General features: G+C 36.0%; 2 protein-coding genes across 2 annotated transcripts; both read left to right on the plus strand.

The window, feature by feature from the left end:
* The first annotated feature begins 13,000 nt into the window (after nucleotides 1-13,000).
* On the plus strand, nucleotides 13,001-15,923 carry LOC114261403 (small ribosomal subunit protein eS7). Its single transcript, XM_082867409.1, has 6 exons — nucleotides 13,001-13,170; nucleotides 13,895-13,979; nucleotides 14,085-14,158; nucleotides 14,245-14,368; nucleotides 15,233-15,415; nucleotides 15,570-15,923. Exons 2-6 carry the CDS (start codon nucleotides 13,905-13,907, stop codon nucleotides 15,687-15,689), a joined length of 576 nt encoding a protein of 191 aa, XP_082723535.1. The 5' UTR covers nucleotides 13,001-13,170; nucleotides 13,895-13,904; the 3' UTR covers nucleotides 15,690-15,923.
* Nucleotides 15,924-22,974: 7,051 nt separating this feature from the next.
* Nucleotides 22,975-23,682, plus strand: LOC145824409 (protein FAR-RED IMPAIRED RESPONSE 1-like). The gene is made up of 2 exons (XM_082924055.1): nucleotides 22,975-23,087; nucleotides 23,190-23,682. Exons 1-2 carry the CDS (start codon nucleotides 22,975-22,977, stop codon nucleotides 23,680-23,682), a joined length of 606 nt encoding a protein of 201 aa, XP_082780181.1.
* Nucleotides 23,683-26,698: the final 3,016 nt, after the last annotated feature.

Consider the following 26,698-nt stretch of genomic DNA (forward strand, 5'->3'; position numbering starts at 1 on the left):
GTTTCCCAATGAAGACCACCCATAAAGGCAAAACCCATAATTTGAGAGAATGAATTTTATTATTGAAGGACAGTCAGGTTCCTATCCACTACACTAGGGGCAAATTCAGACCCATTTAGTCTAGTCCCTACATCATCATATCTACTGGTCAAGTGTAGCAGTCGTTCTTATAGATGGCCTAGAGATTTCACACCCAATCAACATGGTTAAGTTAAAATAAAAATAACCCTTGAGAGGCTCGCTGGGCTAAAAACCGGGAAGGGCGACCCAGGCAAAAGTTAGAGCAGAAAAAAAAAAAATATATATATATATATATAGAAAAAAAATGAAATGAACAAAATGAAAAAAAATTAAAAAAAATAGAAAAATGAAAAAATGAAAAGCTCGCAAGGTTGAAAACCCGAAAGGGCGGCTTTGGCAACAGTTAGAGCACAAAAGGAGAGTGTCAATACCCGAGTGACCCTCAGCCGGAACTACGATGGCCTGATTCCTATCTTTGGGATACGTAGGTAGCTTCATCTTGAAGTTCGGCCCCAATAATTTTTTAACCCATTCATTTTGTCCATGTTTGATTGGTGTATCTTTAGTTGATTTGGTTGTCCTATCCGTGTTTGATTGGTGTATCTTCATTCTGCTTAGTCCAGTTGGTTTCGATTCAACTTGGTTCGGTTTGGTTCAGCGGTTCAGTTTGGTCTAGTTCTGCTCGGTTTCATGCGGTTCGGTTTGGCTTGGTTCGGTTTGCGTGGTTCGGATATCACCATTGATTATCTGGCTTGGGACTATGCACCCCAATGGTTGATCCCATGTTGTTTGAGTAGTGGCCATTTGCAAAAATAGGTTTTGATTAATTTGAATAAAGCTGACTAGTTTTTCTCAAAAATTGTTCCATTTTTGCAAAACTTGGACCATTCTTTGGATTTGAAAAGGGAAAATTTTCAGTGCTCACAGTTTAGCTTACATGATTTGAAACAGAAAATGGAATAAGTATGCTAATCTAACTGTCATGTTGATCAAAACATTTTTATGAAAAAAAATCAAAAAATAAAAAAATTCAAGGTAATGAATTAGGGGCATAGTCGAGTTAGAGATTCTGTCTTCTCCACCACTCGAGTCAACTCGTCGGTGTATATGAGTGTGTATTCATACCAGTCAAGGTATTCATACCAGTCAGTGTATATAAGTGTGTATTCATACCAGTTAGTGTATTCATACCAATCAGGGTATTCATACCAGTCAGTGTATTCATACCAATCAGGGTATTCATACCAGTCAGTGTATATAAGTGTGTTTGGATTTTTTTTTTTTTTTTTGCTTCGTTTTTCTTTCATTAAGTCATTCTTTGATTCAGGTCAGTATAGAATCAATGTTCAATTCAGAGTTCAAAATTCAATTACTCTCAAATTCAATCAAACAAAAATGTTTTCAAGTTCAAAGTGATATGCTAGTCACGCCATCGATGTGCAAAAACTAAACTGATTTTATTGTAGTCAGGGAAGGACATCCCCGATCACAGAGACACAAAACAAAACAAAAAAAAAAAAACAAAAACAAAACATAAAAGAAAAAACAAAAACAACAAAAAAAAAAAAAAACAAAAAAGAGAGTAGCATTTTCTCAGTTTTTCGGCAGTAGCTCGGCGGCGAAGATTACAACCAGGTTCATTTGCGCACAGTTTCGTTGCCTGACTTTACCATCAGCTGCCTCGCTTCATCTTTACTTCTTCGAAGCTCTTAAAGACTCTGCCTCGGCCTTGGCAGAGCTTCCGAAGGAGATTATCCCTCGCTGGCCGTCAAAGGTAGTCCCATGACGAGTTACGACGGTCACCTGTCGTTTCAACTCTTTGATTTGTTTCTTCAAGCCGCTAACTTCCCCTCGAGAATCTTTGTACATATGTTGAAGTAAAGAAAGTTGTGCATTCAATCGATGTACTTCACACGTCCTGTTCTGCAGTCGACGGGACAAGTTGGAGACCGCTGTCACGGTCTCTACACATGACCTCAGTGTATATGAGTTTGCTTCGATGTCAGATTGTGCCGCCATGATTTGTTCAACTGACATCGCTGGAAAGTTAAAAACAGGGGAAGGAGGAGGAGCTCGTGGTTGAGGTTCAGGAGAGTCAGACTCGGTCATCTCTATCGTGGACTCGTTCAGGTCTGGAAAAAGAGTGAGAGAACCGTGTGAAGAAGCCATGGCAAAGGAGAGTAATGCAAAAGAAAGAGGTTGCAGAGTGGTGGCAGAGAAAGTTTGCAGGCTTTTGCTCTGCCTCTCTCTTTCGCAGGCCTCAACTTAAGAAGAGGATGAAGCCAAAGAAGAAAACAAAGAGGGCGGAAGGCTCGAGACGATCATTGACAATCGGGGCAAAATGGGATAGCCTGTCGGTCAGGCGCCGCGATTGTTGAAATCGTGTGCCAGATACAACGCTCGAAGAAGATGACGGAAGAGAGAGTGAGACAAAAACAGAGAGAGAGGCGGGAGAATTGTATATTTATACATATATGTGTATATATTGTATATCTATGTATTATATATATTTGTTTGAACGTTTTGGTCACAAAAGTGGCTTAGGTTTAGTGGTTTGGCTCTGTGATTGAAGGCTGGAAGGCTGAGCCCAAGGTCAGGGGTTCAAACCCCACAAACAAATGTTTCTTTTGTTTTGTTTTGGTCTTATGTATATATATGTCTCGTATACCTATATATATATATTTGTTTGAATATTTTGTCACAAGAGTGGCATGGCTCAGTGGTCGAGGACTCGAAGGCCAAACTTGAGATCAGAGGGTCAAACCCCTGTGTCTATGCATTTTGCATTTTTCCTTTTTTTTTTTTTGCGTGTTTTGCGTACGTGCGTTGACGTCAGCAAACGGAATATGCCTTCTCAGTAACGGTATCTTTCCGTTGATGGCTGCAAACAGAATATTCCCCGAACCTATGTATGTATACCGTACATGCATGTCTGTATATTGCCGTATTTGTATGTATTTTGTCTGTACATAGTATATGTATACGGTATTTGGTTCGAGCATACAATTCCTTCTTTCATTCTGTGCATCTATCGCACAATAATCTCATTTCGAGCATCTATCACACAATTCCAATTCAATCGCGCTATCTTGTGCATCGCACTGTCTTGTGCACCAATTTTAATCACATTATCTTGGGCATCGCACTGTCTTGTGCATCAAATTCAATCGCCCTGTCTTGCGCATCGCACTATCTTGTGCATCCCTACATCGCACTATCTTGTGCACCCCCCACTCGCACTGTCTTGTGCACCCGTATTGTGCTATCTTGCGCATTCACCCATATCGCACTGTCTTGTGCACCCGCATTGTGCTTCATTACGCTATTCTGCGCATTCACTCAAATCGGTTAAAAACAGTCAGGTGTGCCTATCTGTTTACACCACCCCGGTTAAAATACAGTCAGGTGAGCTTGTCTGTTAACACCACCCCGGTTAGAATACAGTCAGGTGAGTCTGTCTGTTAACACCACCCCGGTTAGAATACAGTCAGGTGAGTCTGTCTGTTTACACCACCCCGGTTAAAATACAGTCAGGTGAGCCTGTCTGTTTATACCACCCCGGTTAGATTATAGTCAGGTGAGCCTGTCTGTTTACACCACCCAAATCGGTTAAAAACAGCAGGTGAGCCTGTCTGTTTACACCAACCATCCTCCTCTCACGTGAGACGCGTTAGGATTGCAAATCGGTTAAAAACAGCAGGTGTGCCTGGTGTTTACACCATCTTTCCTCTTTACATTCTGTGCATCTAACGCATAATAAAGCATCTATCGCACAATTTCGATTCCATCGCACTGTCTTGTGCAATTTCAATTTAATCGCGCTATCTTGCGCATCACACCATCTTGTGCACTCCCTAGGTCTAGGAGACCTTAAATCCTCTGAAGGTGTAATTCCTTTGGTGTTTGTCGTGCCCGAACGACTTCAATAGTCTAAAAATGGTCTAGGAGACCTTAAATCCTTTAAAGGTGCAATTCCTTTGGTGTTTGTCATGCCCGAACGACATCAGATGGTCTGGTATAGCCACCTGCCTGTGATTGCAATGAGTTCCTAGGAGACCAACTGCGACGGTGGAAACTAGAGTTCGAATGGCGATGCCTAGAACGCAAAAGGTTTGGAATTTCCGAGACTAAAGTCTGGTTTAAATACCCAGGGGTGTATCCCCGGCTTGAAATCTGTACGGCAGCCCCATAGGTTGAGGTAGCGTGTATGCGCCTTAATTCTGGATACTGAACCAACCTAGTCTATCACCCCGTTGGAGAATAGGGAAAGTTGTGAATATGATCAGGAAGAAAAGCAGCATCGGTGGCTTCTACATGTAGAGGTTACCCCTTGTCATTCTACCATACCTTCTTCCACTTGCGTGAGACGCGTTTGGATTTCGAATCCACCTTTACTCCTTTCCCGTGAAACGTGTTAGGATGTGACGTTCTCCTTGGTTAAAACCTTCCCTCTCTCCGTATAAAATACGTTGAGATACGCCTGTTGGTTACACCATTGTCATTTTCTACTTTGGTTAAAACCTTCCCCCTCTCCGTATAAAATACGGTTAGGTACGCCTGTTGGTTACACCATTGTCATTTTCTTTGGTTAAAACCTTCCCTCTCTTCGTATAAAATACGTTGAGATACGCCTGTTGGTTACACCATTGTCATTTTCTACTTGGTTAAAACCTTCCCCCTCTCCGTATAAAATACGGTTAGGTACGCCTGTTGGTTACACCATTGTCATTTTCTCTGGTTAAAACCTTCCCTCTCTCCGTATAAAATACGTTGAGATACGCCTGTTGGTTACACCATTGTCATTTTCTACTTGGTTAAAACCTTCCCCCTCTCCGTATAAAATACGGTTAGGTACGCCTGTTGGTTACACCATTGTCATTTTCCTTGGTTAAAACCTTCCCCCTCTCCGTATAAAATACGGTTAGGTATGCCTGTTGGTTACACCATTGTTGTTCTTCCTGGTTAAAACCTTCCCTCTCTCCGTATAAAATACGTTGAGATACGCCTGTTGGTTACACCATTGTTGTTCTTCCTGGTTAAAACCTTCCCTCTCTCCGTATAAAATACGTTGAGATACGCCTGTTGGTTACACCATTGTCATTTTCTCTGGTTAAAACCTTCCCTCTCTCCGTATAAAATACGTTGAGATACGCCTGTTGGTTACACCATTGTTGTTCTCCTTGGTTAAAACCTTCCCTCTCTCCGTATAAAATACGCTGAGATATGCCTGTTGGTTACACCATTGTCATTTTCTCTGGTTAAAACCTTCCCCCTTTCTGTATTAAATACGGTTAGGTATGCCTGTTGGTTACACCATTGTTGTTCTCCTTGGTTAAAACCTTCCCTCTCTCCGTATAAAATACGCTGAGATATGCCTGTTGGTTACACCATTGTCATTTTCTTTGGTTAAAACCTTCCCCCTTTCTGTATTAAATACGGTTAGGTATGCCTGTTGGTTACACCATTGTTTTTCTCTGGTTAAAACCTTCCCTTTCTCCGTGACACATTTGCATGTGATCTTGTGGCACATTTAATGCAATGCATCCCCTGTTATATTTCATATCATTTGCACGAAGCTTGCCTCTTCATTGTTGTCATCTTCATATCTTTATCATTACTCCAGGGCATGGTATTGCATTGCATAATCATGAATTTTCAAACAACTGGCTTCGTGAAGCGTGTAAGTCCAACCTTCAAACTGCATTTTGAGCATGTCACTTGCATTCTGCCCCTGAACTACGCTGGTTTGATTCCTTGCAAAAGGATACGTAGGCAACCTTCGGGTTCAACCACTTGCATTGCATCTTGTTTGCTTGCCCAAGTCTTACGGCCTTGTCAAAAGGGTCGTCTTTGGGCTTTGACATTCACTCACGTCATGAAATGACTTTGAGCTCTGTCAAAGAGGGGCAACTGTAGACACCCCATTTTTGACCGGCCCTAAGACTTGGGCGCTTTCTTTTGATTACCCGATGATGACAATTAGAATGTGTTTCTCACAAAATTCTCAGTAAGAAAGATGGAATTTAAGTTTTAATCCCAACCTTCACCCATTTTTTGGCCAAACTATTTTAGACCTTAAAACCCTCTTTTCAAAACATGTTTTTTTAAATGTTTCTACGATGTCCCGAGGCTCCCATTTCGATTAAAATATTGCACTTTTCAGTAAACCGAGTAAGGACAAAGTGGAAATAAATGGAAAGGAGGTGAAATTTTTGAAAACTATTTAAAAATATCTTCTTTATAGGTTTGGAGTTGAAGGAAATAGGAGGGGATGAAAGAAAGCTGGTTTAGGAAAAGGATGAGTATCAAATCATTAAGAAGGAAATGAGCAGCCTTCACTAAATCAGGCATTTCTCTTTGTACACTTGGAATTTAAATATGAGGCCACCACCATTGGAAATTAGACTTCTGGGGCTTCAATTTAGACCCAAGAACCACCTTAGACCAAGTCTAAATAAGGGAGATATGCCCATTTGAAGTTAAGCTTAAGAGCAGATTTTGTTGACCCAGCCCGAGACAGCCTTCACTAAATTAGGCATATCTCTTTGTACACTTGGAATTTAAATGTGAGGCCACCACCATTGGAAAGTAGACTTCTGGGGCTTCAATTTGGACCAAAAAACGGCCTAAAACCAAGTCCATATGGGGGAGATATGCCCATTTGAAGTTGGGCTTAAAAGCAGATTTTGTTGATTCGACCCAAAACAACAATAGCCCATTTTTCTTGATTTTGGTTCGGTTGGGACAACCCATTTACCCATTTTTTGAGCCATTCAAGTGCATCCACTCATCCTCCATTATACCTAATCATCCTCCATAGTCAAACAGATATTTTGTTTGCATCCATAAAGGAGTATCCCATGCAACCACCTTGAAAATTTGCCCTCCTATCACATTCTTGTCTCCCACCTTGTCTCCCACCTTCTTTTTGACCTTTACTCTCCCTCATTGCCTATATAGAATGATCATATTGTAAGAGAGGAGGAGGACCACGAAATTGAAGAGAAAGGAGTGAGAAAAGAGTGAAAAAAGAGAGAAAATTTGAGTTGTTTAGCCAAAAATATTTCTATCTTCCATATACACCCCATACCTTCCATAGCTACTGAAATTCCTCATTTCCATACACCAAAACCACTCCAAAAATTCTGATATAGCCAAAGATCAATCGCCTCGATCATAAGGAAGAATGTTTAGTGATTGAAAGTGAGAAAAACTTGAGAGTTAGCCACTTTCCATGCCACAAACTCCATAAACTCCATAATTTCGAATTGAGGATTTGAGAACACACTTCCTACACTTGAGGGTGATCAAGAGGAAGTTTGGAAATCAAGAAGTTCAATCTTTCTTTGGAAGGTGAATTTTTAATCTTTCATTTTCTTATATTTTATATTTATATTCTTGCTTCTTATTTCATTGTGTTTTGTTATAATCCAAGTAGTTTGTTTATCTCATATTTATTTTCTTACTTTATATTTCATAGTGTGTTGTTATAATCCTAGTGGTTTGTTTCGCTCATAATTATTTATTTATTTATTTATTTTTATTCGCATACTTTAATTTCATATTAGTTTTGTTGTAATCTTGCATGTTTTACCTCATATTTTTTTTTTTTTGTGTATTAGTCTCATATTAGTTTTGTTGTAATCTTGCATGTTTTACCTCATATTTTTTTTTTTTTTTGTGTATTAGTCTCATATTAGTTCCGTTATAATCTTGCATGTTCTATCTTATATTTGTTTTATTGCTTTAGGTTTATATTGTGAGTTTGCACTTTTTTTTTATTTTTTTATTTTTCTTTTCTTTTTTAATCTAACCGGTAGTGGTTAGTTGAGCCACCTACATATTTTTTTGTTTGTTCCTTTTCTTGGTTTTGCAACAAGACAGGTTTTGCTTGGCCTAATTCGCCGGCCGGCCTATTTGGCCGGTCGGTTAGCTTCTTCCGAACAAGATGGCGTAATCTCCCAATATTGACCAATTTCCGCCGGCGGTTCTAAAGAACATGAAGCTTTTATTTTATTTATTTATTTTATTTTGAGTGTATTGTGAGGTTTTTATTTTGTTGTAATATTCTCCTCATCCCTCTCTAATTTGGTTTGTAATTATTCTTTAAATGTTGTAATAATTCCCCGCCCCTCCTCTTTCTATCCCGTTCTTTTACTCGCTTTCTTTATTTGTACATAAACATCATATTTATTTTTCATCATAGTTATGCTTTGCATCCATGTTTCATGCATCTTGATTCGGCTAAGTTTGCATTTGTGGATTTAATCAATTCCTATGTGATTATGTGCGCTATCTCATGTTCTTGAGATGATTCACATATCATATTTTAGAAGCCGAATCTTTAGTTGCATCTCATGAGTGAATTGCATTAGGATTTTGTATATAAGATCATGCATATTTTACTAACTTTGTTTTGCAGCTTGTTCGTGGGACGTCAAACATGTGAGTTTTTATGCTTTAGCATCCCGTGTGTGTGTGTTTTTCTTACTATGTCTAGCATTCTACCATGAGGCTAGTTGCTTATGTGATATAACTCTATGAATGCCAGTGGATGGAGGTTGTGTCGCTTAATTTGGAATGATGTTGATTTTTCATGCTTGTAAACTCAATTTATTTGGGTTGTACATCGTCAAAACTCTTTCAAAATGCATGATATCAAATTACTCCAAAATGAATGGCATAGTCTATACTTGTATGCTTCACATAGTAAATTTTAGGATTTATTAACTAATCAGAACATGAACATATAAATAAAATAAAATTCATATCATGGTTAGTAAAGGCCGATCTTTGATCGGGTGGGCGGGGGTGCTCATTATTGACCTTCCCCTCTCATACCTAAGGTTCCGAGCCAAGCATCCTTGGTTACGACGAACAGTGGCCTTGGCACGAGTTATGGGTTTCCTAATTTTCCCAAAATAAATATTAGGTGGCGACTCTGAGATCTGATGACGCAGTCCATTTTTGACAAAATTGCAATAAAATGAATTTTCAATAAAAGTTGCCAAATCTAGACTCTCATCTACGTTTCACATTGCACTCGTGAGAATAGATCAAAGAGATCTCGGGGGTCCGAACTGTTTAACGCGCGCGGGTACCCCCCGGGCATGTTACATATACCTTTGTGCATGTACCTGCATAATCTTATACCATTTCTTGTATATTCTCAAGTGGCCTATGAACCCTTCCTGACATAACTCTGCAGACCAGTAAAAGTAGAGCCATTTTCCAGTGGCCTATGAACCACTTCTTGTTGAAAAGTAGAAAAATATGGAAATAATGCTGCAAAGGAATCAACATTTCTTGTTCAATCTAATAGCAGAAAAAGAAAGAAAATCAATTGAATTGGGAAAAAGTAATTAAAGTACAATAAGTTAATTTAGAGCAAAAAAAAAAAAAAAAAAGACATGTTCTCAATTAAACAACTAATATAAATCCAAAAAGTGAAACCTATTGTACATGGTGACTGCAATTGGAATCTTATACTTTTTGTAAAAGTTATGTGAATTGATAGTTCTGCTAAAGGGGGGTACACTTGCCCATGTGATGGTGTACAAATACTTGGGCAAGGTATTCACGTGCCCACAGGAATGAATTTGTAGTTGGGGAAGCCTACCTATTTATTTGTACACAAGGGTGTCCAATACATACGCATCACAAGGGTAAGAAATTTTAGTAGCAGTTAAGATATTCACACTTCAGCTGACGTTCCCCTAGTAAAGGTGTGTTCTCGTTATTCAAATTTGATTCTAATAGGCTTGCATGGTTGCAAGAGTAACATACGTTATGCATTGGAATCACCTTTTTTTTTTTCTTTTTTTTCTTGGTTGAATTTGTTATACAGCATCAATGGATCCGCAAGTGAGTAATAGCACAGGTGTTGTGTGCAATGGCCAAATTAATACGTGGATACGAGAGACAATCGGAGAGATGGAAATGACAACATCAATGATATGGCTAGAAATTGCACGCGTGGCCAATGAGTACTCATATGTTGATAGGACTCCATTTCACACATCTGCGTTGACTGGGAGATTATGGATGCAGGAGATGCTTATAGGCCGAGAGGAGGCGTTTCAACGTAATTTTAGGATGCCAAGGGATGTGTTCATAAAATTGTGTAGCACATTAGTAGCCGATTTTGGTCTCGAACTCCCGGAGCGTCCGCATGGTATTGATGTAGTTGAGAGCGTGGGGATGTTTATATACGTGTTGCGAGGCTTCCCAAGTTGGGATATTGAAGACCGCTTCCAACACTCAGGGGAGACAGTGTGGCGTCATTTTAAGCGTGTTCTTAGAGCAATGAAGGAATTTACACGAGCCCACTGCCAACCGACAAGGCCTTAAAATAGTAGACATCCATATTTGGAGTCACAACCGAAATATTTGCCATTCAGGGTGAGGTGTAAAATGTTCGTTAATTTGCCATGTGTCCAAATAGTTGTGTATGTCCAAAATGTAATTTTACTAGTCCCTTATGCCATATTTGCATTATGTGAGCACGCAGGACTGTATTGGGGCGTTGGATGGGACACATGTGGAGGCAAATTTGAAGCCGCGTGAGGCACCGCCATATTTTGGTCGTAAAGGATGATACACGCAAAATATCCTTGCAATTTGCGATTTTGACTTGTGTTTTACTTTTATCTCCTGCGGCTGGGAGGGTAGTATGCATGACAGTAGAGTGTTTAACGAAGTTACCCAAGATCCGGTGAAAAAATTCCCATACCCAGTAGATTGTAAAATGAAGTGGCACTGTTCAATATCATGATTGATTTATTGTCTTTTTATTAACTAAGGTTCCTAATTAAAATTATTTGGACACACACAGGAAAGTATTACCTTGTTGATGTAGGGTACAAGAATCAGAAAGGCTTTCTTGCACCGTTTAAGGGATGTCGGTATCACCAAGAACAGTTCCGTGTGACTGGACGAGCACGTAACGCGAACGAAGTTTTTAATACAGTGCACTCCTCGTTAAAGAGTGCAATTGAACGTACATTCGGAGTGTGGAAAGCGCGCTGGGGTTTTCTACATAACATGCCTCGGTATGATTTCGGAAAAGTGCAAGTTCCATTGGTTGGGGCTTCAATGGCACTGCATAATTTCATTCGCCGTAACTCAAACAAAGATGAAGCATTCAACAGGGTTGCTAATACGGAACATTTTATTTTTAACGACATGCCCAACGCAGCGGGTGTTGGTGATGATGATGAGCTTGATCCAACGGGTGATGATGATATAGAAATGAATGAATTTAGAAAATCTATTAGAAATGTGTTGGTGCAAAATCGCCATGAGCTACGGCTGTAATTAATCTTTACGAATAATATATATGGTTACATATGAGGAGTTATTTTGGCCCAGTGAATTTTTATTTGTATTTTTCTTTTTATTTTTATGATGATTTATATATACAATTTTTATTTTTTATTTACATATGAGGAGTTACTTTTGTTCTAAAACCCATTTGGGAAGCTGGAAGCTGAATATCATAAGACAATGGTTTTTTTTATTTATTTTTTATTTTTTATTTTGAACAAATTTTTATACAATTTGTATGTTTATTTTTATGGAAGACATTTAAAGGTAAAAATAAAATATTTTGGGTATTTTTTATTTTATTTTATTTATTATTATTTTTTTTTTAAAAAAACCTTGCATATCCATGATATGTACATGTCACAGTGTACAAGTTTCCCAGATGCACAATCCATTTTATTCACTTAAGGAGCTAGACATGAGAGTAGGTCAAATTCCGTAATTTGCAAATGGGAAGAGGGTATTTTGGTCATTTTACATTATTTTTAATGATATGACAACATTAAAAATTATTAAATAAAAAAGTCAAAAAGTCACTTTTTACCAACTTCTCAAATCATTTGTCTAAAAAAGCTAAAAGCTTGGTTAAAAGCCAAAAAATCACTTTTTATCAACTTCCCAAAACAAAATATATCTTTTTATGTGCTTTTAATATTGAAACTTCTCTTCAACAGATTTCAGGCTCAAATTTCTAGTGCAGTTTGGTAGTTTTAAATAGAAATAAAAATATAATTAAAAAAATTAGGGATGTAATGAGCGATTTTTGTTAGGTAAATAAAGTTAAGCTTCTTTTTTTTTTTAGGCAGTGCCTTTGGTCCAGTCTAAGATCGGATTGGACCGTGTTGTTAGGCTTGTGGGGGCCCACCATAGGTCCTGTTTTGATAATCCGAACCGTTCAATGTGTAAAACTCGTCGAGTACTATATGTCTGTAAAAAATCACGTTGATCGGATATCGATAACTATGTGAACAAAATATTTTTTTATCAACCGTTAATTGTTTCACCGTCCATTTTTTTTATACAAAATTGATTTGATCACATAGTTATTGATATCCGATCAACGTGATTTCTTACAAGCATGTAGTACTCAACGAGTTCTACACATTGAGTGGTTCGGATTATCAAAACGGGCCCAAAATGGGCCCTATGGACCGAACTGAATGGATCCAGTTTTGATCTCAACTTGAGACAAGCTGAACCATTTTTTTTAATAATTCCTTTTTAGATTTTTACACTATTTCTAATTCTATCTTTGTCCTCTAAATTCTAACCCTAGCCAGGGTATTGGCTTGTTGGCCCATTTCAAGGGAAGCTTATTGCAGGTTTTATTAACCAAATTTATTTATCTACAAGTCTTTTATTCATTTTTTACTTGTCAATATTCTTAAAAGTGATGAGGCAAAAAACAATTTAAGATATCTTGACTCATAGTGTAAATGACTTATAAATATTTAAATCCATCACATAAAACATAAAACTGACCCGTAATTTACCTTTATTTTTATTTTTTTCAATTTTATTTTTTGAGTTTGAAAAAGAGATGCTATAACACAAAGTTGGGCCAATTTCTAAGGCCCATTTAATTAACGGGCTGAGTTTGGAATTTAGATGTGTGTCTAGTCCAGCCCAGCAACAATATATTTATTTTATTTTTTATTTATACAATATACTGAAGATCGTTCAAAAAAAAAAAAAATCTTCTGAAGAAAAATACTATAGGAGTATAAAATCTTCTAGGGTTCCATAATTTCCATCTTTCTCGTCTCTCTCTGCGCGCCTCCTCAGCAGCAGCTTGTAGCTCCATCCTCGCCTTCGATTAGATCGGTAAGTCTGATCATTTCTGATATCTTCTTCTTCTTCTTATGTCATTTGAAAAAAAATCGAAAATTTTCTTTGAAAAAAAGAAAGATTGAACTTTTAATTTGTAGAAATTTGATGTAGTATGACTTATCGTTTTTATTTGATGTAGCAACTGTCTGTTTGAAGAATTTTAACTGATAGGGTTAGTCAAGCAATGCGAGTAAATAATATACAAGTTGTCTAGGAATTTAGAATTGAAATCATTGCAGTTATATGTATGTTTGTGTGTATCAATAGCATCTGTACTATATTATATAAAGCACACAACTTTTTGAAGCTTTGTCTCAGTTTTTTGAATACCTAAAATACTTCTAATCCAATAGCTCTTCTGTTTTAAACCTCTGTAAGTTTTTCAGATTTAACTGATTCAAACTTAAATAAATTCCATGGTTGTTTTAAATTGCACATGCTCAGTGTGTGCCCACACCTCTAGGATATGCATATGTATATGGTTGAGCTCATGAGCTTCATCATCACAGCCCTTGGTTAGTTTCTCTCATTTTATTTCTGGTAATGTCAAATGAATTATCACTTAGTTTCGTCGTCACAGTCCATGGTTAGGTGTGTGAAACTAGGTGAATTGTAGTTATATTTTATTTACATTTCACAGCGTAAGTATCTTGCTCTTAGGTTGATCTCTGATTCTACTCCAATGTTACGTTTGATTTATCCCAATTGTTAATACTAGATCTGTCAAAATGTACACTTCAAGGAAGAAGATCCACAAAGATAAGGATGCTGAACCCACTGAATTCGAGGAGACAGTTGCACAGGTCATTTTCTCTGTTGTTGAAGATATCTTTACGGCCTTTGTCCATAAGTATCTTGCAGCGTGAAAGAGCATATGATGAACTTTCCAAACCTTGTTCTCTTTGCAGGCACTATTTGATTTGGAAAATACGAACCTGGAGCTTAAAAGTGATTTGAAAGACCTTTACATTAACTCTGCAGTGTAAGGATTTTACTGTATGGTTAATATGTTCGACAATTTTTAATGATATGGGCTCGTTATAATGATAAACTATTCTCTCTTTGCAGTCAAATTGATGTGTCTGGAAATCGCAAAGCTGTTGTTATTCATGTTCCCTATAGATTGAGGAAAGCATTTCGCAAGATTCATCTTAGGCTAGTCAGAGAACTTGAGAAGAAGTTCAGTGGGAAGGTAAGCTTCATATGTATAAAATTGTGTTTCCAACTGTAAATCTTATTTGTTATGACCAAACGATTGCCAATTTTGTTTTTGCTTATGGTTGATATACCAATGGAGGTTTAGAAGACCCATCATTCCCAAGCATAATAGTATATCATATCCAAAAACTTATTTATGAAGAGAATACCTGATTTCTTCCTGTACTTGGAAATGTTTTGGTTGTCTTGATCAGTTGGAATGTTACTTCTGTATATACCTCATGTTATGCTTTTACTTATCTTCGTTTCTTATCTACTCAACAATTTCAACTTCCTAGAAAATTGTTCCCAATCATCATCTGGATATATCAGGTCCTTTATGGGTCCTACTTTAATTGCTTTGCTGAAAGCATTAAAAGAAGATTATTATAAAATCTGATTTTTCTAATCTTTGGTTTGAGAATTTTTTTCCAACCGTGTCACTTAGATGAATTATGAATCATTGAAATGGAATTTTAAAGTCAACAAATCAAGATGATCTTTGTGTGTTTTATCAATTTAACTTACAAAAAAGCATTGTTCAATCAATTCAGTTAGAACTTATCACGCGTTGAGTAGTCCATCTCTAGTATTCATGTAGTGAGACTTCGGATGAATGAATTTTGTGGGATCTGGATACTGAATTTGAGTGTTTTTGTTTGATTCAAGTATTTGTTTTCTCTGTTTTGTCCTTGTTTTAAACTAGTTTGTTGTTGAAACGGCCAATCAAGATTCATTCACTGACATGTAATTACCAGCTAGAAGCCTACATCATCAATGTTTTGCTTATTGGTAGACCATTTCTTCCAGGCTATTCTGAATGTTATTTAATCGTACAGTCATTATTGGATGTTGTCAGGATGTCGTTCTCATTGCCACCCGAAGAATAATGCGGCCACCAAAGAAAGGCTCTGCTGTTCAGAGACCACGGTCCCGCACACTTACATCTGTGCATGATGCCATGCTTGAGGATGTTGTGTATCCTGCTGAGATTGTTGGAAAGCGCATCAGATACAGGATTGACGGGTCAAAGATAATCAAGGTAATTATTCAATGTAAAAAAAAGAGAAGACAGTCAAATTAATTGCAAGCTTTATATGGTGGCAAGAAAATTGTTCTTTTCTGTTTGTTCTTTGGGTGTCCCCTACAATTATGTGCATACTTCTGTGACGACAATGTCCTATACTTTGTGACAGATATTTTTGGATCCCAAGGCACGCAACGACACCGAGTACAAGCTTGAGACATTTACTGGAGTGTACCGGAAGCTTTCTGGTAAAGATGTTGTCTTCGAATATCCAGTAACTGAGGCTTGATCTGTTGTTACATGAGCTTTCTTTTTCTGGTGTAAGACTTGCATAATCTCATTTTGTTGGAAAGTCTTTAAAATTTTGATGCAGAGTTTTTGATTGATAATCTTTTTAATGGGAAGCAGGAAACATCAATGAAATTTTTATTCTATTATTTCATAGTTAAATTTTGGCAAAATGGGTGATTGTAGAATGCTTATATGCTTCTATGAGAAGTATTTTACTGTATTGTTTCTATCAGCAAGGTGGAAATGCTAATTTGCATAGCTTATTATTTTATTTTGATAGTAAGAAAATTTGATAAAAATCCATTATGGATATAATATATTTTCTGTATTTTACAAAACGACTGACAATGATTAAGACAAGTGTTACTTGTTTTTTGATTTGGAAGATTTAACGGTGTTCCAACAAAATTTGTATACAGACAGAATGATGGGCTGCATTTTTTTTGTCAAATTTGTAAATTTTAAAGGGTAATATAGGTGGGGAGGAAATTCATAAAAAAAACATTTTTTTTTAGTTTTAATGGACTTTTTTCAAAGCTATTTAATTTTTTTTATTTTTACTTTTAGGTCCATCTAAGTATATTTTGTGTATTATTATATATATTGAGAAGTTGGTAAAAAGTTCTTTTTTTTGACTTTTTTTAGTGTTTTTTTTAAGAAAACTTGATAAAAGGCTAAAAAGTTGGTTTTTTATCAAATTTTCAAATTGCTCCCGATTCTCCAACCGTCTTCCGACAAATCAAGAAGGGTTGTCTTGCAACAATGTATAATTTTTTTATTTATTACAAAAAATATAATTATGCCATTCATAATTAAAGAATACACACATGAGAGTAATTTCAATTATAGACATCATTTTTTATTAGCTAATATATGTATGTATAATATTTTTCATTTTATTTAATTATTTTTTTGTCTATATATTCCAAACTCTACTATTTGTTTTACTTATATATTCACACAAAATATTTAAAGTCTCTCAAAATTTTTCAAATGTGACTAGTTTGAAATAATTTTGTTAAAATAACAATTGTATTAACTAACCCGTCAAATGAAGTAAAATAAGACAAAGGCATAGTTTGGGAAGTTGGTTTTGGTGGGTTATGGGCTAAAATAGTCATAAAAAATAAAATAGGCTATTTTAGTAACAAAAAACAAAGCATCAAATTTAACCCATAATCATTACACTCCTCTCTCACAAAAAAAGTCAAAGAAGTCAAAAAGTCTTTCCTAAACCAGGCTTTTTAGCCCCAGGCCAAAAAAATTAAAAAGTCAAAAAGCCAACCTACTTTCCAAACGAGAGCAGAATTAATATAATAGTTAACAAACTTCTATTCATTAAAAGTGCTATAACTTTGTCATTCATAACTTGTACAAAACAAATCAAAAGTCTTTTAATAAAAGAGAAATGATTTTTTTCCCGAAATTTCTCCCCCCGAACAGCCCAAAATTTAGAAGAGAGAGAGAGAGAGAGAGAGAGAGAAGAAGAAGAAGAGGAGCTCCGCCCGTCGTCGCCTCCGCCCGATCGTCGCCCGCCGTCGCCTCGTCTCAGTCGTCGTCGCAGCTCGTCGCAGCCCCGCCGTTGCCTCCGCCTCCGCCCCCTGCCTCTGCCTCCACCACCGCCTCCGCCTCCAGCTCGATTGTTTTTTATTCTTAAATTTTAGGGTAACAATTCATGTGTTTTTCTTTTTGAGTGTTATTTCTTCGTGTACTATGTTTTTCAATTTTTTTTTTAATTTGTCTATTTATTTTCATTCTTTGTAATATATACGTGTAAATTATAAATATATTCATGAGATTTGTTTAAAGTACAAATTGTCTCTTGTGGTTTGAAATTTTTTATTTAACAAAATTATTAAAAAAATAAAATTTCTAACTACTTTTCTATACAATAATAAAATTACTTAAATTATTAATTAAAATATATTTATGATATCATTAAAAATTATTAATTGATTTGATGATTTATTAATAAAATAGACTACTTGTTATGAAATTAAAAAATCCAATGGACATGATATAATTTTCAAAACCATATAAGATAATTCGTATTTTAAGCAATGTAATTTATGTAGGACAATCTTCACTCTATTTAAATAAATTAAATTCTGTTGTGTACTGAACAACAACCAGAATATAAAAAAATAAAGGAAATGAGAGAATTTGTTTGATTATAAAAATCAAACTCAAAATAAAAATAAATAAATAAAAACAGATTTTATTTTGTTACAAAAATAAAATTAAAATCTGATTTAAATAAATCACAATAACACTGAAAATAAATTAAATAACTTACTTGATTTAATTTGTTCGAATTATAATCTGATCAAGTCCAGTGTTTGACACTGTGTCCTTAAGACAAATTCGTCCTCTCCACGGTGCTTTCAGAATTTGGACGTCTATCTTCCAAGATGAAATGATCTACTACAAACAATAGCAGCACTACAAATTGTTTGCCTTATGAACACACTAAGTGTTTACACTCTTTCTTTTAGAAATTAAATGTAGCAAAATGCAGATATTTATAGCAGAGGATGGAGTACGAAAATTAGAGTAAAATCCAAATGGGAGGATAGTCTATTTATAGATGTAAAGGTGGCTGCTGGTTTTGAATTGAACAGGTATGAAACCTGTTGATTTTGAATTCAAACAGATTTGAATCTGTTGGGTTCATAATATAAACAGATACAAAAAACGGGAAGGGCCTTGTTTGGATGTACGTTAAAAACCAGACTAGTTTATTTCGGGAAGGGCCCTGTTTGGATGTACAATAAAATTAAATTCAAATGTTTTTGGCCCAAAAAGATTAGTATTAGGTCGAACAAGCCCAACCACGCACCCAAGCCAGCTCGCCCGACCGAACAACGGCGCCGCGCGCGCGTGTGGTGATTTTTGGGTCTAATGGGTCTAGCCCATTTTGTACATAACATCTCCCTCTAAAACACTTGGATACCCCTTGAGGCACACTCCAAGTACCAAACCCAAGCCTTATAAACCCATTCAAAACTTCCCATCAAATTAATGTGGGACAAGGCATTTTACAACCTCAAGGAATTTTCACCAAAACTCCATTTTCATGGAGCACACTTTGGCTTCAATTTTTCATTCACTCAGTAATGGTTTTGAGCAACCAAATATACCACGTGAATCACAACGCGGCATAGAACGCGTTACCACTTTGACCCGTGAAAATCGACGCATGGGGCCCACCTAAAACATAGACCAAACTTAGGAAAAACTTCTAATTTTATCCAGAATTTTATAACCATTTCCAACAATTTACCCTTATCTTGCCCTTCTTTTCTATTGGAAAATGATACTTGCATCACAATTTTATCTCTTCACACCTATTTCTCATTACATCATTAAGAAAAAAATTAAAATTCTCATTACACCCGTTATAATTACCAAAACTAATCCTAAATTAAACCATTTTCAAAATCCCTGCAGATTTTTCTCATTACATCAATTCTTTTTGAATTACTGTGGTATTATGTTACCGAATAAATTATATTTATCCAATCATTTGTTGCCACATGTTTACAAATTCACTTTCCTTAAAATATCATTTTTTTTTCCGTCTAAATTTATGATAGGCTTGTACAGTTTTATATTGCCAAACAATTTAAATTATTCCTGTGATCTTCAATTTTGAACTTTATCAAACACTACCTTTCTCTCCATAATTCCTTTCTTAGCAATTTTTGGTTTCAATTTAAATTTTCATTGTTAAATGTGATACTAGAGAGGAAGAAGCAACAACCTATATTTTTATCTACTTAGGTAAGAACTCTTATTTTTTTTTGTGTGAATTCATTTTATTGTCTTTTGATTAATTTCACTTTTATCCTCTGAATTATCTCTCTCTCATTTTTATTTTTTATTTTTTTTCATTCTTGCACTATCTTTTAATAATCCTAACGCCAATCGGCCTAAACAAGCCTTTATTTGTTTACAGCTTTGTGATGTTTTGGATTTACTTTGAAATTTTTTTCCCTTGTATGGATAGTTCCTTTGTCATCCCGTTGGGCAAAATGTTGTTTTTGGACATTTTTTATGTTTAATTTTTGGCCGAGGTCGAAAAGCCAAAAAGATATCATTTCCAAGGTAAAAATTAAGGGTAATTCTACTTACTCTACAAATAGATTCCTTACATCTATTTTCTTTTTACACCTTTCTTAAAAATTTAAAATTTTATTTTCTTCTCATTATACTGACAATAATATCAAACTTATTCTTATCTTCTCAAACTCAAATCTTAGACCTCACTTCCAACCATCACCGTCAGCATTACTGCCACCGTATTCGTCAAGAACCTCAACCCTACTCCACCCGCAACAACTAGGGTTGGTAAAATTACCTGATCTGATTATATTTGTTACAACTCGATTTTAAGTTAAAACATTTGGGAGATCATTGATAAAGTAGGGTAAAATATATGGATAGATAGGTTAAAACCATCAAGGTTAAGGTAAAATATGAAATCGTATCATTAAAATAGTGGAGTTTAAAAGTAAGAATTCGAGCGTAAAACCCAAAAAAATCCGACCCGTTACCATTCATAGTGACAACCCTCTCTACAATGTCGCACCATATCAGTCTCTTACCTTCCCCCTTCTTCTTTTTCTGATTACTAGTGGTAACCTGTGCTATGCACGAGACTTCATAAATTTAAAAAAAAAAAAAATCATTATAAATATGTTAAAGTAATTTAATATTTTATTTTGTGGTATACATAAAATTTATAAGTTAATTTTTATGTTTATAACGTTTTAAATTATTAGTTTAAAAAATTTAAATATATATATAAATCTATTTAGTGCAAAATTGATAATTTGTAATAAAAAAAGAAGAAGAAGAAGAAGAAGTTAAACGTAATTAAATGAGGTTACATTAGTTATGATATACCTCTTCTTGTTATGAAAATATACAAATTTAAAAGTCATAATTAAGACAAATATACAATTTTATTATTAAATGTAAAGCGAAGTGATATTTAATAATAATTGATATGATATTTCAGTTATTAATTCAATAATTTAAGTTACATTTCTTTTGATTTTAATTTTATAACTAAAAATACAATATAAATATAATACGCACACAGATTTCTAATCTGTAAGAATAAGAAGGTTTTAGAATATTTTTAAACTTTCATTATTTTCTTTTAATTTTTTTTTATCTAATTTGATTTTAAATTTGAATAAAAAAATTGATTTGATATAAATTATTTTAACTTTTTCATTAAATTTTTATCAATTTTTAAAAGTACCTTCATTCTTATCCCATTTTTTTTTCTTTTCATCAATTTTGATGGAAAATAATTTCCAAGGTTTCATCTTTTTAAATTTTTATCAGACTATAATTCGATAAAAAAAAATTAAGGGTTGAATATTCTATTAATTGGAATTATAGCGAAATAATATCTTGAAATAGTGAAAGTTTGAGTATGTGATTAATTGAAATGTATAATTTGATTAATTCTCTTCTTATATTTGTATAAAAATTGACACTTATAATCACATCATTATAAGTCGGATTATGGAAAGTTTTTTGAGGTGTCAAATATTTTTCATTTGTAAATATCCTATATATTAAAAAAAAGAAAAAATAAAAGAAAAAGGAAAAAATATGTAGCTTTTGGATATTTGTTTATCAATTTTATTTTGTGGACATAAACAACTGATGTTTCAATTTAAAAAATTAAAAGTTATAAATAAAACAATTCCGTTACAGGGCCCGAAAGAGCCAATGGCTCGAATGGCTCGAAATGTTTCCCTCCGAAATTTTGATGCACGTGGAGCTCACGTGTTTTGCATAAAGTGATGAAGAAAAATGAAACAAAAAACAGCAACAAGAGAGGAGAGAAGGGAGAGAGAGGGAGGTTGCCACCACTATGACGACGGCGAGAGAGACGACGACGACGACGACTGACCTGGTGTTCACTGACGGGCGTCGCTGACCACTGTCTACCGCTGTGCGGAATCTCCATTTTGTATCTGTGCATGTAGGTAAGTAATTTGAGATGCATTTGTCTCTTACTCATAAACAAAACAAACAGATGAACTGTAGGAACGAGATTGAACATCTCGTTATTGATTGAACATTGATCTGTGGTCAACATTTCGTTTCTGAGATGCATTTTTATTTTGCTAACATTGATCTGTGGTCAACATTTCGTAAGACACAGATTGAACATCTCGTTATTGATCTGTGTATGTGAAAAAAAAAATTTTGGTTGTTCTGGAAGCAAGCCCTTTGTTAAACATTTCCATGGTAGTATGCATGCCAATTGTTTGATGAAAGTCCGCATAAAGAAATTGCCCTGATTTTTTATGTGTTGGTTGATGAAGGTCCTGATGCTAATCTGTGTAATTAAAATCTTGAAAGTCCTGATTTTTTATGTGTTGGTTGAGTTCACATAAAAAATCAGGACTTCCCTCACTGTGTAATCAACTTAACTCAACCATAGATTTTCAGTTTGTTTTTGAACTCCCCACCCTAGTTTGATTTTTGCATCAGTATTCAGTACCACCGCAACATAAATTTCTTTTTGGGAGTTTTAGTTTTTTGACCATATGTTTACGAGCAAGAAAGATCGTGGAATCAGGGGTGCACTTTTGCTTTTGATTCTGTTTGTTAAAATCAATTAGGGGTGGCCTTTTGCTTCTGATTCTGTTTGTTAAAATCAATCAACCTCCTCGAGCCCCTCAGCAAGACAAAAAAAAAAAACACAAAAAGGAATACAATTTTGTTTTACCACATTGTAATTTGAAACTCATAACAGAATTATGCGAAAAAGATCCTACTTCACTAGCAACGAGTTATTTTGGCGATGCTTGTGAGATTATATAGTCCATATATCTGCTCTGATTTCAAGATTATTCATAGTCAGTCCTAATCATTAATTCATTTATCATTTATCCAGTCATTTATCCAGTCATAATCAGTAATTCATTAATCATTTATCCAGTCCTAATCATTAATTCATTTATCCTGAAAGTCCTAATTAGTGTTCTTAATTTACCTAATCAACTTATCACTGAGATCATCTCAGTGTAAGAATTAATGTGTTGAATTAATCTCAGTGTTGAATTAATCTCAATGTGTTGAATTAATCAACTCATTACTCATTATTGAGATCAATGTGTTGAATTAATCTCAGTGTTGTTGAATTAATACCAGTGTTGAATTTCATCTCAGTTGGAAAAATTGAAATGCACATATATGCACTTACACTTTAGTTTCTATTTGGTTTGAAGCTACATGAGCTACACGCTTCAATGGACATTGATTCAACCAATCCTTCATTGAATGAGAGTGAGGAAGTTGAAGAGGCAGAAAACAATCCGTCATTAAATGAGATTGGTGAAGTTGAAGAACATAAGAAGGACATGTAATTTAGCTCAAAGCAAGAAGTATATTCGTTTTATGCAAAATATGCGAAGCACCTCGGATTTGCTGTAGCTTATAGAACACAGAATATTGGACAAGATAGGGAAGTAAAATACTTTGGAATTGAATATACTTGGGCACGCAAGCGAACAAAACGATCAAAAGTACACCCTCTCGAACCATCTTTGTCATCATTCATTGAGTGTAAAGCAAAGGTTAGAGCAACTCTACAAAATGATGAAAGATTTAAGTTGACCACAATTGTCCTTGAACATACGCATGACTTGATTCCTAGTGACTCACGACATTTTGCAATGAATAAGAGAATTCTTACCCTTGTGAAGAGAAGACTAGAAATAAACGATGAAGTAGGGATAGGGGTGGCTAGGAATTTTCATTCTATAGTTGTTGAAGCAGGGGGTTATGAGGCATTAACATTTGATGAACAAGATGCAAGGGATCATATTCAGAGTATGAGAAGATTGAGGCTTGGGGTAGGAGATGCTAAATCAGTTGTACTTTATTTTCATAGGATGCAACAACAAAATTCAAACTTCTATTATGCAATTGACTTCGATGAAGATGTTCGCATGTGAAACTTGTTTTGGGCGGATGCAAGGAGTAGGGCAACTTATAAAGCATTTGGGGATGTGGTTTCATTTGACACAACTTATCTGACAAACAAATATGATATGCCATTTGCTCCGTTTGTAGGAGTTAATCACCATGGGCAGTCAATTTTGCTTTGTTGTGGGCTATTATCTAATGAGAACACTGAAACATTTGTGTGGCTATTCAGAGAATGGTTAAGTTGCATGTCTAACGTTCCTCTAAAAGCTATAATAACAGACCAGTGCAGAGCAATGCAAAATGCCATTGAAGTTGTCTTTCCAGAAGCTCGACATCGTTCGTGCTTATGGCATATCATGAAGAAAATTCCTGAGAAATTAAGAGGATATGCCCAATATGAATCCATCAAGCCTACTTTGCAAAATGCAGTTTATGATTGCTTTACAAAACATGAATTTGATGAAGAATGCCAAGCAATGATTGGAAAGTTCAAGCTAGATGATAATGATTGGTTGGGGGTATTATACAGTGAGCGACTGTAGACACCCCATTTTTGACCGTCCTCAAGACTTGGGCGTCACCGTTTGAACACTCGGTGATCATCTTTGTTTGTGTTCGTCTTGAGTTCCCGGAGGTCTCGGCCACGCGCGCCTTGTCTCAGGATCTCTCGACTCGACTGTTTTGTGTTTGGTTTTGCACCAAACACTTGTGTTTTGCCTTTGAGGGACAGGGAGTGGCTTGATGGCCATCCCCACACATCACCGGCCATGGCTTGAGGCCACCGGCTATTGGTTTGTTGCCGCTGGCCCGGCACTTTTTGTGGCCGGCCGACCATCTATTTTGGTCAAATTGTATTTTTTGCCGGCCGACCACTGTTTATCTGCTTTTACAGATATTTTTGTGTCAGCTGTGATAGCTGGCACCCACCTTTGCTCCCTTCCATACACGTGTATGGAGGGATTTCAACCTTGTTAGCTTGCCTTGGAAGCTTTACAAGGTTGAATCTTCTATAAGAGGAAGCCTTCTCTCCCTTTTTGAAGGGACAACATTTTTCCAGAGCTTTGAGTTCTAGGGTTAGGGTTTGCATATCCTCCATCTCTATATCTCTCTCTCTCTTGTGTATTAGTGTGTGTTTTGTCTTACTTTTGCACACAAATACCTAGTCTTACACCTTTTCTTGGTTGCTGAGGGGCCAGAGGTCTGTTCTTGGTGTTCTTGGGTGGTTTTGAGCTCAAAGAAGCAGCTGGTCCACCATTTGTGAAGAGGGTCTTCAAGGGTAACATTCTTGCTTTTTTTTACCCCATTTTTGCATAGCTTTTTCGACTACCTTGCAACTATTTTTAGACTTAGTGTATAGCATATAAAAGTCTTGTTTTTGTCTACTCTAAATAGTTGTTTAAGAGTGTCTTGAGCTTTGAGGTTGTTTGACCCCTCTTAAGCCTTGTTAGGCTCCATTTTTGTGCATTTTTGGTGAGCTCCGGGACCATTGTGTTTGGGCCTCCTCACCACTGAAATCTTGAGGGATTTTAGTGGTGAGGATGGTGCCTTGAGGTCCTAAGAAGGAGAGGGCTACCCCCTCTCCTTGTTGTCCTTGAAAAGGAGCATTTTTGCCTCATGTGTGAGCACCTAATTTAGGTTCATGTTGGCCATGTCCTAACTGATTTTTGTGCTTATTATGTCATAATATAGCTCTGTTTTTTCTTGGTTTAGACACATCTTGCATGCCTTGCATACATGTCTTGTAATGCCATGTTTAGGCCTTAACGTGCCTTAGGTGTTGACCCTTGTTCTAGCATGATTTTGGCCAAGCTTTGTGAAGCTTTTGTGTATGTTTCAGTGTGCTTTAGCTCTGTTTTCAGTTGCTTTGGTCATGCTTAACATATTTTGTATAGTTTCTTTGCATTCTAGCTTGTAGGCCTTGAATGTGTGATGTCATGAGCATGCTTTACTTGCTTTGATTATTTGGTTTGGCACCTCTCTTTCATGATTTTTGGAGCTTACATTGCATGCTAATTGTCCATGATCATCTCTTTTAAGTGTGCTTAAAAGTTGCCTTTTGATGCTTAGGAATTGGATCATGTATGCATGCATGCTTGTATGTGCATTTGGCCCCATCTCCATAGTTTATGGCCACTGTTTTAGGCTTGTTTGAGGGCTGCCTAAATTAGTTTAAATCCATCCTTCATGTGTTATAGCATGCTTGCCTCGTGCATTGTTGCATATTTGGTCTATTACATGTTATTGCTTGATTGAAATCATGATGCATTTGGCATGTATTTCATTGGTTAAGCTGCTTTGTATTGTTCCTATGCTTAGTCCACTTTACATCTTGTTGCATGTTTGCCACTAGCATAGTTGTCACATGCCTTGCATGCTCATTTTGCATACTTAGCCTCCATGTCTAGGTTGCATTCTATTTGCATGCATGCTTCACCTCTTGAGTTGAGTATGATAGAGGTCGAGCCCCCTTTGTTTGATTATGTGCATTGCATTCCATATCAAAATGCATACTTAGTTTTTTGGGCCATCACACATTGAAATGCGCGATTGGTAGTCCGAGAATCGAGACCCATCCTCCTTTGAATCATGAATATGATAAGGAGTGTGGTTGGTGCATACATTGCTTGAAATGCATTGCCATGCTATGTTTTGCCCTCTACTGCTGTCAAAAACAGATTCTGCAGGAAGCTTTGGCCGGCCGGCCATCTCTAGTGCCGACCGGCCATCCACCAATGGCCGAGAGCTTGAACAAGTGGCCGGTGATCATTCCCTTTGGCCGGTGACCAATTCCATTAGCCGGTGGTGTTCCATAGCACTCAGAGAAGCAACCCTGGGACTTGTACAATTTTCAGAGGAGGATAACAGTCAAAGCAGAGGCAACTTGTGCATGGCAGTGGCTTTTCGAGCGGAGCCGAACATGCATTGCATTGGGCCCTCTTCCCGAGGCTGTTTACTGTTTTATTAGATTAATTAATTTGATAACTAGGTTAATTGGTCTGTAATATTTAATTAGCTTGTAGGTTAGTTAATTGTATTATTCTT

This window comes from Camellia sinensis, chromosome 4 (assembly GCF_055761805.1).
Source record: "Camellia sinensis isolate YWXY chromosome 4, ASM5576180v1, whole genome shotgun sequence".
NCBI classification, from domain to species: Eukaryota; Viridiplantae; Streptophyta; class Magnoliopsida; order Ericales; family Theaceae; genus Camellia; species Camellia sinensis.

Coding starts and splice junctions, on each gene's coding strand:
- LOC114261403 (XM_082867409.1), top strand. CDS start 13,905: ATGTACACTTCAAGGAAGAAGATCCACAAAGATAAGGATGCTGAACCC. Junction 14,369..15,232: donor AGAAGAAGTTCAGTGGGAAG/GTAAGCTTCATA, acceptor GGATGTTGTCAG/GATGTCGTTCTCATTGCCAC. Junction 15,416..15,569: donor ACGGGTCAAAGATAATCAAG/GTAATTATTCAA, acceptor ACTTTGTGACAG/ATATTTTTGGATCCCAAGGC.
- LOC145824409 (XM_082924055.1), top strand. CDS start 22,975: ATGGACATTGATTCAACCAATCCTTCATTGAATGAGAGTGAGGAAGTT. Junction 23,088..23,189: donor GAAGAACATAAGAAGGACAT/GTAATTTAGCTC, acceptor TGGACAAGATAG/GGAAGTAAAATACTTTGGAA.